Consider the following 12,671-nt stretch of genomic DNA (forward strand, 5'->3'; position numbering starts at 1 on the left):
AGAAAAGATGGCACAAGGCAGGATTTTAATTGGGCATTATGTCTTGTAGATACCAAGTGTGTAATACAGACGAATAGGCTGTATTCGAGGCTTATCACATTTTACTCTGTGCCCTGGCGTGTCAGTTGTCAAAGCAGCTATGACAGCTGCTTTTTATAACTGGTTAGACTGAATAGTTAGGCCCTCCACAGACCCCTTGCCGCTGAGCATAAGATAGTTTGGGTGAGAAAATATGAGGAATGAAGGAGTGTCATTTTCCAAAAATGGTTCCACAGAGATTGTGCTTATATCCTTCACAGAGGACTATTTAAAAGCAAAAGAGTCATTGTAAAAATGTTTGCGGTGGGGGGGGTGGTTCCCATCATGGCACAGCGGAAACGAATCCAACTAGGAGCCACGAGGTTTTGGATTTGATCCCTGGCCTTGCTCAGTGGGTTAAGGATCTGGCGTTGCTGTGAGCTGTGGGGTAGGTCACAGATGTGGCTCAGATCTTGTATGGCTGTGGCCCTGGTGTAGGCTGGCAGCTGTGGCTCCAATTCGACCCCTAGTCTGGGAACCTCCATATGCCACAGGTGTGGACCTAAAAAAACCAAAAAAAAAAAAAAAAGTTTGGGGAGAGACTTGATGGTTATAAAATTACTAATTACATAGCAAACATTTTATTTTATGGTAACCATTACACATGGACTTGAGAAAACCTCTTTTAGAAATGTTGGAAGAATAAATCCATGGACAGAGGAAAGTGAAACACTGGAAAAATATAATAATAAAGGTGTATTGACCTGAAGTTTTCAGTTAGTCATTTCCACTGGCCGGATCTTCTTGGTGATTGCTCAACATGTCAAGTACACAAAGACTTGACGTGAGGATATGTAGAACTAACTATGCCCATGAGAGCAATGTGAGATGGGGTATCTTCATGACAGCAGCTAACATGTTTGTCACGGATTATGTACCTGACTTTTTATGCCTTTACATGCATATTTATAGCCGTCCTATGTACAGGTAGCAACTAAACCAAAACAAAATTAAGCTGTCTACCCAAACTCCCCCAGCTCGTGATTCTAAAGCTAGATCCCTCTCTACTGCCCCAGCTAAAGATGAGCAAAGCAATTAGGACCTTATAAAATGCTTGAAAGTGTGGGGAACTCTCCCTTTTTGGAAAGTGCTATGCAAAAGGAAAGAAATTCTATTTCTCTTCGTGCTTTAAGTGTCGTCCTTGTACTGCTGGCATACCATTGGACTTAGCATGTAAAATTGGACCGTGTTACAAACTAAATATCTGGACTTCAGTGATGGGTTTTATAAGATGACCAGAGAAGCAAAAATCATTTTCAAAACAAGAACTGCTGCCTTTTCTCCGATAAAAGTTTTTCCAGGACACCTGATTATTCCAAGACAGTAAATGAGAAAAATACTGATTGGCTATATTCTTATCAAAGTATATGAAGTTTTCGTAAATGTATGCCGTTGATGGGAGAGAAGTTTGAATTGTTTCCATATTTAGAATGCTAACTTCTTAATTTAAAAAAAGACCAAACAAACTTGTTTTACAACCTCACCCAGAGACAAACGATATGCCATTTCCCATCACCAGTCTTTTCTGCCCTCCTGAAAACCACTTATAAAGATAATATTTGATCAACAATAAAGCTTCATCATGCAGGTTCAAAACTCTGGGGATAAAGAGAAGATCCCCAAAACCTCCTTCAGAGAGGAAAACAGAGGTTACATCTGAAGGACGAAGAATCAGAATGGCTTTGGATTTTTCAACAGCAGCTTGGGAAGCTAGAAGAAAATGGGAGTGAAGCCTTTAAAATTCTCAGGAGGGAGTTCCCATCGTGGCACAGCAGAAACGAATCTGACTAGGAACTGTGAGGTTTCAGGATCGATCCCTGGCCTCGCTCAGTGGGTTAAGGATCCGGTGTTGCCGTGAGCTGTGGTGTAGGTTGCAGATGGGGCTGCGATCCTGCATTGCTGTGGCTGTGGTGTAGGCCGACAGCTAAAGTGCCGTTTCAACCCCTAGCCTAGGAACCTCAGGAAAACTTCCAGCCTGGAATTTTATACTCAGCCAAACCAGCACACAAATGTGAGGGGAAAATATAGATATTTTCAGACTTGCCTCAAAAAAAATTGACTTTTCATGTGCTTTATTTCATAAGACAATACTCTTTCCAGTTAAGAAAGTACCCCAAGAAAGGGGGATATAGAATCTGAGAAACAGGTGATACCACGTAGGAGGGAGAGCAGGCGAGTCCCCAGAATGGAGGTGGAGGCAGATCCCAGGTTACAGGGGTACAGCAGACCTGCAGAGCAATCTTGCAGTTGAAGTGATTCTCCAGTAGAGATGCTTCTGAGAACGAAAAAGCTAAGAGAATTCCAGATAGTTTGGCCCTATTGAAAGAGACTTACGCAACTGGGGGAAGCGCTTGGAGATGGAGATGAGTGATTATCTAAGTCCATAGAAAACGGAGAAGCTGAAAAACATGGCTCTAGGAAAACAGGTTATGCAAAAAATGGAAAACAATCTTAGTGTACCTCGTGACTCAGCTGTCAATCATTGTAATTGTGTTAACACTGAGTATTCGTCGCACAAAAATTGTGACATAGCACTATTCGAAAGATGGGAGACAAGGAAGTACGCATTAATTTGCTGATGGGATTGGGCAAAGGAAAAGTAAATGCTGATTTTTTTGGTGGGAACTCAATTGATAATGCCTAAAACTGAAGAAAATAAAAAGATATATAAAGATATCACCTTGCTATTTAGTGTTGAGATAATTACTAAAAGAAAGAGCTACAATAATTAAACATGACTGACTCTCAAGACAAAGAATGGAAGGTGGCACTCAGGGGACTTGTGTTTTTGTGATAAGCCTTGTAGAGCTATTGACTCTTTAAATTCTGTGCATTCTTTGATTAAAGTAAAAAGTAAAAAGTAAAGCAAGAAAAAAATTACAAACAAGGGTGAATTACACTTTCCATTATAAAGAAATGCAAAATAAAATATCCAAAAATGAATACAAAACAAGGAATTAAGATTCAGCTTACATATAATTTCCTAAAACATTAAAAAGAGAAAGTCATGGAAGTCTGTGTTCCTCTCCCTTTTTCTTTCCACCTGCCTTCACACCCTAGTCAAATGTTTGTGTTTATCCTCTGTAAGCCGTAGGTTGGAGAGGAACCTCAGCTTGGGATTGGCTTCTTCTTGAATTGGAGGCCTATAAAATCTGGAGGCCAAGTTTGAGTTGCCGCATCTAACCCAGTCTCTTATTTCTCTGCTATGTATCTGACTTCTCTTGGCTTCTCTGATTCTGAGACTGTGTAATATCCAGCTATCCTGCCGTATCCCCTTCCTCTGCTGGCTTCCTGATCCAGGCTCATCTGTCTCTCCACCTGGCCCTGACTCATTCCTTACCCTGACCTTGTTTCTACATTTGCTTTGACTGCCATATCCATTTCCTCAGCCTGATTCTTAATTCCTGGCTCCCACTTCCTCATCCACACTTGGCTAAATCCACTTCGGAAAACCAAGGCGAATGGAACTGCCTGGGAAGAATTTGGAGCATCTGCAGATCTGTCCTTTCTTCTTTCTTGAGAGCTAATATAGCAGCTGAGGGCACATGTGTGTGTGTGTGTGTGTGTATTGGGAGAAGAGGGCACAGCCGTCTTAGGCTCTGTCCTTTTCCCTGGGAATGCTAACATGTATATTTTTGATATCCTGATGTAGTCTTTCTTTTGTTTGTTCTCCTGTGTCTCTTAGAAACTGTTCTAAAACTTTAAACCCAAAGGCATCGTTCCAGCTTCCTGGCGTGAGCTGTATTTTGACCTCTGAAGAGGCGGTGGCCTGACTTCAGCTCATGGTGATTTTACATGAAGCGACATCTGATTCGCTTTTACACTGCATTCCACACCAATCTGCCCAGCCCTGCAGTTTCTGGGCTAACTCCTGTTGTCTTTCAACATATGGAGCACCACTAGATAGTGTGAGTTTGAGTCTTGTCAGGGTGGCTGATTAAGCCACCGTCAGGGACAGCAGTCCTGTGCGTGAAAAGTCCCAGGCCTTCCAGAACACCCCTGGGAGCTGCTGGAGTGGTTGGTGCCTCTCCGTTGGGGGATAGGGAGCTTGCTAACTGAACAAACACATTTTTTTCTACCATGGGCTAGGTCTATGGTGGTAACATTTGGCAAGTTGAGTAACAGAGAAGATAGATAACTGTGAACAGATGGGCAACTATTAAAAGATTTGGGGGGCTTTTTATCATTTCTCAGTTGGCCTTCACCCAATTCCCGTGTAAGATTACGTAAAGGATTCGATTAAATGTCTTCTTCCTTTTTTTTTTTTTTTTCTATTGCGATGGAAGCGAAAGCTCTGACGTTAAAAGGAAAAGAATAGATGAGAAACTTCTAATTTTGAATCCCCTGGGGATTAGATGCTGATTTCAGCTGCGCAGAGAACACTGCCCCATATTTTGAAAGAGTCGCTCCCGGCAGGTTCAGAGGAGATGACTTTCCAAAATACACAGTGAACTCCCTCACCTGTATCTGATGACCACCTGACACCCCCATGTTTGGATAAGGATAACCCTGCTTTTAAAAATGGCAGTGGCAAGTCACTCTTACGCTTGAGCCCAAAACTAACAGAATACAAAATACAGGAGAGAAATGCATTACCGGTTCTCAGCAGCAGTAGAAAATATTTATATATCTCAGAGCAATAAAATTTCCCCAGGCTCTGGGGCAGTATTTTCTCTGATGTGGGAGCATGCTGGTCCTCCCTGGCCCAGATGATACTTGCAAAGTTCATGAGATTAAGAGGAACTATGGACACTGATTAAGATGAGACATATTCTGAAAGTTCCCGGGTGGTTAAGGGTCTGGTGTTGCTGCAGCTATGGCACAGGTCACAGCTGTGGTGCGGCTTTGATCCCTGGCCCAGGAACTTCCACACGCCATGGGTGTGGCGCCCCCCTCTGCCAGAAAAAGAGACATGTTCCCCCTTTCTCTGGGACAACAGCCGGGTTTTGCCCAAAGTGGTCAGATTTACGGTACATATACGCTGGATCTCATGAAACTGGCCAAATTAGATTGGGTTCCGTTCATTAGCGCTGACCTCAATAGCATTACATTTTAGGGCCAATAACTTTAAAGTTCTTGTCCTGTGTACACTCAGTGTAGCTATCGAAGATCTGTTTGGAAGCAGGAAGGATGGATACCCAGCCCCACCTTTATTTTCAATCCCTTAGTCAGCTTCCAAACCAATTAAGGAGTTCCCATCATGGCGCAGTGCAAACGAATCCAACTAGGAACCATGAGGTTGCGGGTTCAATCCCTGGCCTCGTTCAGTGGGTTAAGGATCTGCCATTGCTGTGAGCTGTAGGGTAGGTCGCAGATGCAGCTCGGATCCTGCGTTGCTGTGGCTGTAGCTTTGATTGGACCCCTAGCCTTGGAACCTCCATATGCCACGGGTGCAGCCCTCAAAAGACAAAAGACAGAAAAAACAAAAACAATTTATCCTAGCCCAGAATGCTGGGTAACTGAAGACCCCTGTCTCCAAAACCACCCCACTTAAAACCAGTTTTTTTCCTAAAAATAACCAGCAGCAAAGGGAAATAACCATTTTTATTATTTTAAATTAAAACCTTCACTATTCAGAATAATCATAATTTAAAATAATTCATCAACAAAAACACTGAAAAAAATTATAATAAGTAGAAGACTGCTAGCTTTTGGAGGTGATGGTCTCTGCTGCCTGCTAAGTGATGCCGTTTAATAAACTTATACTTCTGTGCTGGGCTATTCGCTTTAAGGTAATTGAGCAAATAAGGATTATCCATGGGTTTAGTGTCCACTGGAGAATTATATTTAACGGAATTATTGGGAATAGTTAAAGTATGCTGTCACCATTTAGCAGAAGGGTTGGCAGTATTAATGATGAGATATATGTTGATGGGCTTTTAAGTAAGTGCTAGCCATAAATTGTATCATAGAACAAAAACAGCATCCAAGGCGATACTTGAAAATGGTGTAAAGAGGGTGAATATTTGTGTATTGCAATAGGAGGCTTGTAAATATCGTCGAATTGAATAGAAAATAAGCTCAATATATTTCGTTATTTTTTTTCTGCTCAAAGTTTGTTTTGTTTTGTTTTCCATCTATTTTTCCTGACGTGGACGAGCTCTCTAGGTGATTAAAGCCATTTTGAGTAATTTTTATTTTCCCTCTTGCTGCTGTTAAGTTTAATGTTTAATGGCGTCAGCTTGCTAATCCTTCCTGATGCTCACGGGGCCTCTGTTTGTGCTGTGTTTTTCTAGAATGGCGGAGATGCAGGGGCTCATGGAAAGACTGGAGCGGGCTGTCGGCCGACTGGAGCTGCTCTCTGCGGGGTCACACCAGCCTCCTGGGGACTGTGGGGGAATTAACGGTGTCAACGGAGGTAGGGCCACAAACCGCTGTCATTACTAGTCTCTATGTGGATCACTTAATTTTGTCCCCATTGCTTAGTTCTCAAGAAATATTTCGATCGACTTTAACTCCCTTACTCTTTCCTTTATGTATGACCATGACACTAACCAGACACAAGCGACCCCTGAAGAGAGAGAAAAGGAAAAAAGTTTCAGCCCACAATCCACAAAAGTTACCTGTCTCTGTGCCTGTTAAGAGCATAATCCATGAGCCAGATGTCATTATTCTTTCGTGTTTGTGTTTATACTGTTCTTCCACATGTAGTGACTAAATGTATTATCTAAGTAATTATCAGAAGGAAACGAATATTCTCGATCAGAATGTAAATTGGAAGGAATTATTCTGTATATTTTAATTCTAAAGAGAACAAGTCATTAAATTTAAGAACTGCAGTTTTAAAGGAAGAGAGTCTGACGTGAAGCCAAATATTACTTCAGTGTAATATGATATCACGTTTTTTTATTTTTGCCTCTTCCTAGCCAAATACATTTTTAAAATGATATGCTAATACCACACTTTAAAAAAAGAAAGGATTTAAAAAATTATGTGATCAAACACAAGACGTCAACTACTTCTTGAAGAGGATGCCATGCATGGCCAACTCTCTAAGTTATCTACAGTAATTTTTCCAACTTCTTGTCTAAGGTTGGCGATTTAACCAATAAGAATACAGGACATGCCATTAAATTTGAATTTCAGATAAACTACATTCATTTGGGGGGGATAGAAATGTGTTCTGAATACTGCATGGAATATACTGCATGATACACCCTTATTCTAAAAATTCATTCATTATTTATTTGAAATTCAAATTTAACGGGGCATGCAAAAAAAATTAACTGGGTGATCTGTATTTAATCTGGCAACTATTCTTGTCTCACATGCATTTCCTCCTTATCTGACCCACTTTGAATTTTGTCAGGCTTTGAGGGGGTTGAGAAAAGCCTTGGGGAAGAGGGGGCTTCAAAAACTGCATTTACCAGACAAGATCCGCATTGGTGCTTCTAGAATTTCAGGCGTATTTGGAGCTGTGCCTTGAATTACATGCCTTGGGATAAAAATTACTGTGTGAGCACAAATGCACAGGCTGGTTCCCCCCCCCCCGCCCCCAACATAATGAAAATCAAAATGCTTAGAATGAATTGAAAGGGGGTGTTGTTTAAAGGAAGGCTGCCAGGGGCCTGTAAGTTTTTTCCGCATCAACTGAGGCACATCTATGATTTCATTTTAAGCCTCTTTTTGTTAACTGTACAGTGGTGTATGAGATTAAGGAAACCTTATTGGTAAGAAAATATTTTCATGTTGTCTTCAGTAACTTTGGCTCCTTCTGCCTCTGGCATTAGGTGATCAAAAGGCACTTCTCTGAGATTGCTGACCACAAATAGAAAGTCTGAATACATAAAATAAAGTTAAAATCTGACTCCTGGAAGATTGTGTAGCGTTGCCTAGTAAAGGAGAAAACCTCCAGTAATTTGAACCTCACTTACTCAGAGGTACTAGACTGCATATTGTATTTTCTTCTTAAAAAAAAATAATTTCCTGAAGTTCCCATCATGGCTCAACAGAAACCAATCTGACTAGTATCCATGAGAATGCAGGTTCAATCCCTGGCCTCACTCAGTGGGTTAAGGATCCACCGTTGTGGTGAGCTGTGGTGTAGGTCGCAGATGCGGCTCGGATCTGGCATTGCTGTGGCTGTGGTGTAGGCCTGTGGCTACAGCTCCAATTCTACCCCTAACCTGGGAACCTCCATGTGCCATGAGTGAGGCCTTAAAAAGACAAAAAAAAAAAAAAAAAAAAAAAAAGAATTTCCTGGGAAAGTTAACAAGCTAAGCAAAATTGGAAGGCATATATTAAATTACTTAAGTATTTAAATATATATTTTCTAATGTAGCAAATCATCTCGAACCAGTTATTTAAATAAGATCTCTTAAAATGACTTAGCCAGAAAAAAAAAAAAAAAAAATGACCTAGCCAGGGATTGGAGTTCCTGTTGTGGCGCAGCAGAATCCAACTAGGAACCATGAGGTTGTGGGTTCACTCCCTGGCCTGGCTCAGTGGGTTAAGGATCCAGCATTGCGGTGAGCTGTAGTATAGGTCGCAGATGCAGCTCGGCTTGTTGCTATGGCTGTGGTGTAGGCTGGCAGGTGTAGCCCCGATTAGATCCCTAAGATCCCTAGCCTGGGAACTTCCATATGCCACAGGTGTGGCCCTAAAAAACACACACACACACACAAAAGCAACCAAAAAACTACTTAGCCTGGGATTTATTATCCTATTTGAAATGAAGAAGGTAATTAGTAAAATGTATGAATGATATCCATATTTAAAATATTTTATTTATCCTAAACATGACTTCCATTTCTTCTTCATTAGCTAGCTTTGGTAACTTTCTAAATTTTTTTTTTAAACAAATCTTTAAGGACAAGCTCTCACTTTAAATGTTAATGTCATCATTACAATGATATTACTAAAGTCAAATTTTTTTTTTTAATTTTGAAAGAAACACTGAGAAGGAACCCAATCCATTACAAATCTATAGTATGCACAGATCAAAGAACTCCCTTATGAAAAACTGGTGTTAGGATGTGTTTTGCCCCCAACCTGACAATCAAGTAAGTTTGGCTCAAGAGTTGAAGAAATATTTTCATGCCTGCCAATTGACAAGTACCATGCTAGGTGCTGGAGGACCTAAGATGAATTATACACAGTCCTAATCCTCCAGAATCTTTGGTCTCCATGCATTACTATTCAGGACCTCAAGTGCTTTGATTAAGAGATTCTCAAAGAGTATAGTCTGGGGAGAAAGGCAAGTCATTAAAGGCTGCCCGGAGGAGGTGTGAGCAGAGCTGAATGATGAAAGGAAATTGGAAAATATTCCCTTTTATCCTTGTGCCTTCTACTGTATAGTGGTCTCCATCACATTTTTGAAACTTTCTCTCATTTTAAACACTCAGCAGAGACCGCTCAGACCTCTCCCATGGGAACAAACAGGTTTATCTCTTTCCAAATGGACCCGTAGGCATCTTTGGGTTTGCACCCCTTTAATGTTATAGAGGTTGGTATATACTATATTTTGAACTTTAGGATAACTCAGCTTCAATAGCTTGCTTAGAAGTTAGACTATAGGTGCAGAGAGCTGTAAACAACTGTTTCCATCACTCTTTGGGCCAGTGGAAATGGGCAATAGAGAACAAGGGAAAAGAAGGGAAGCTTTATCTTACAGGCTATGAGCATGGCTACTTCTGTCCAGTATAAGAAAGAGAATTCTAGGTTTTGGTTTGGATTTTCAAGCCGAAAGTGCTGAATTTCTCAATGTTATCTTTCTCAATATTAGGGATATGCAGTTAGGGATGTAGCCAACATTTTTTTGTTGTCATTAATTAAAAGGCAACCAGTTAACACCAGGTTGGACCACTGTTACTTCAGCTTTAATAGTAATTGGGCATATCAAAATTCAGTGTGTATTAGCTCAGCAGTCATTTTTATGCTCGCCCTCACTGTCTCTTCTCCTCCTGGGAAGTGAAGAAAGAACAAAATGTGTGAAATCAGCTTTCTTTTCCTACTCACCCTTTTAATTGTCCTGAATAATCTTGGCAACTGTTTTCAAGGTGGTTATAGCTCCTGGACAGGTCAGTATAGAAGAAAGTACTCTGGCTTTGGATTCATAAGGCTTGGTTCAGTTTTTGGATCTGCCTCTCATTTGATAGATAGCTTTTTTAACAAGTCGTGGGCTCTATTTTGACTCTGTTTCCTCATCAAAATGTGCTAGTGCTACGTACCTCATGGGTTTGGGATAGAATTAAACAAAATTATGGAGGTGGAAGTGCTTACTCGGTAGGGGAAAAAATGGGAAAACTCTGTCTTCTTGAGCCCCTGGGAATGTTTAATAAATACTGATGGAGTGAAGGATGACTTAATGGATAGAAGGAGAGTGACATGAATGACAGTAAACTTCAGGATTACCTGTGGCAGAGCAGTGCCAGCTTTTCACGACACTACCAGGGAATAACAAAATGTTCTTCCTCCAAAGGCGTGGCACCCTCGGTGGAGGCCTTTGATAAGCTGATGAACGGCATGGTGGCTGAGTTTTTAAAGAAGAGTAGGATCCTGGCTGGTGACGTAGAGACACATGTGAGTATTTTCCTTCCCTGTTCTCTATGGAAAGGAGGACAGCTATAACTGTTATTAAAGTTTTTTTTTAATAATAATAATAACAAGGATTGATGAAGGGGTAGAGAGAGTGGGACCTCTCTGCCTTGCTGGTAGGAGTGTAACATGGGGCAGCTGGTATGGAAAAGAACATTTTCCAAATTTTTTCCTCCACAGCTCGAAAGTGGAATTGCCATATGATCCAGCAATTCTATTCTGAATATATACCCACAAGAATTGTGAAAGGTAGATCTCAAAGAGATATTTGTCCACCAGTGTTCAAAGCAGCATAATTCAAAATGGCCAAAAGGTGGCGGCAACCCAAGTGTCTGTTGACAGATGAATGAAAGAACAAAATGTGTTCTATACATACAAGGGAATATTATTCAGCTCTTAAGAAGGAAATTCTGAGCACTTCCTTGCTTGCCTGCTTGCATCTCTCAAAGCATCCTATCTTACTAAATCTACTTCTTGCCTATCAAAAAAAAAAAAAAGGAAGTTCTAACATGTGCAAAAGCATGAATGAACTGTGAGGACGTTGTGCTAAGTAAAGTAAAATGAGCCAGTCACAAAAAGATAAATACTGTATTTCATTTCTGTGAGGTACGTAGTGTAGTCAAACTCATAGAAACAGAGACTGGTGTTTGCCAGGGGCTGGAGAGGGAGAAATGGGAACTGGTTTAAGGCGTGTAGAGTTTTAGTTTTTTGGTGCAAACTAAACTCCAGAAAAAATCCTGGTGATCTAATGCACAGCAATGTGACTATACTAACACTACTGAACCGCACACTCGATACGGTACCTTTTGTGTTGTGTGGACTTTACCACAGTTTTGTTTTTGTTCTTCAAGTGCAGCCTGCGGAAAAGCAAAGTCATAGAATTTTATCATCTCTGGATGGGTAGAGACTTTAATGATACCAGTGCCAGCTTCCCAGTTTTAGACACTTTTTATACATTTAAAAATGCTCAGCATCCTTCCTGAGGCTAGTCATGATGTGCATGCATTTAATGAAAATCTAAAGTAAAAAAGCCAAACCAATTAAAAACCTCAAAGAAATTTATTGCCGGTTCTTCTTATTCATTTGCCTTTGTTTCTGGCAAAGGATTGAATTCCAAATCCATCTGCTTGTAGATTTCTCAGCAATGAGGGAGTCCTGGCAAAACCATTTTCAGTAGAGACTCACAGAGAATCTGGTTCTTAAATGAAGTTGTAGTTTGGGGTAAAACAAACAAAAAACCAAAAAAGTAAAAGGGGATTCTGTTTTTGCTCTTTCTCCAATTAGGCGTTATATGCAACACCCAACACCAATCTTCCAAGGGATCTGGTGACTCAGGTTATGTGCTTGGTTCCAGAATTGTAATTAAATGGGTGCTTATCTCATCACATTTGCAACGTGTTTGTTCACCACGTCTAAGAAAAATGAAGATTCTTCTCATGGCCTCCCTTTTTATGTTGAGGATTTCCCATTGTGGCTCAGGGGATTTAGAACTGACTAGTATCCATGAGGATGTGAGTTCCATCCCTGGCCTCAGTGGGTTAAGGATCCAGCTCTCCTGTAAGCTGCAGCATAGGTCATAGATGTGGCTTGGATCTGGCATTTATGTGGCTATAGCGTAGACTGGCAGTTGCAGCTCCGATTCGACCCCTAGCCCAGGAACTTCTATATGCCAAAGGCATGGCCAAAAAAGTTAAAAAAAAAATATTAAATAGCCTTGTTGAAATGCTCATTAGCAAAAGAGGGGAAGCTCTGATGTACATGAGTTCTAGAAAAGTCCATGCAGTGAGACATATTCACTTCAAATGCATCACAGAGCTCTAGAATTGCTCTGCTCTGTTCTTGAGCTTAGTCTTTTTAAGAAACCTGGTCTGCAGTAAGGTAGTGCCTGAGCTTCTTATATTGAGGCATGGTAGTCTATGAAAGCTAATACATAAAATGAAATATTACCCCCAATATACTAAAAGAAAATATTGAGTGACTGAAGAACAATTTCCTGTCCTGAAAACTACAATAATCATTAGATCACTTCTGTTATCATTAATATTGACATTGTGTTT

The 12,671-nt window shown here is 40.7% G+C and overlaps 1 protein-coding gene across 1 annotated transcript in view; it reads left to right on the forward strand.

Annotated features, from left to right (window-relative positions):
* The window catches only part of CAP2 (cyclase associated actin cytoskeleton regulatory protein 2), a 139,591-nt gene that overhangs the window by 15,141 nt on the left and 111,779 nt on the right, over positions 1–12,671 (forward strand). Inside the window, exons 2-3 of the mRNA XM_021100214.2 lie at positions 6,315–6,436; positions 10,499–10,599. Of these exons, the coding sequence (XP_020955873.1) occupies positions 6,316–6,436; positions 10,499–10,599 (222 nt within the window). The 5' untranslated portion in view covers position 6,315. The remainder of the gene's footprint in view (positions 1–6,314; positions 6,437–10,498; positions 10,600–12,671) is intronic.

This window comes from Sus scrofa, chromosome 7 (assembly GCF_054392235.1).
Source record: "Sus scrofa isolate SSC_HxYL_T2T_F1_AM1 chromosome 7, Sscrofa_HxYL_maternal_Yorkshire_Landrace_v2.0, whole genome shotgun sequence".
NCBI lineage: Eukaryota > Metazoa > Chordata > Mammalia > Artiodactyla > Suidae > Sus > Sus scrofa.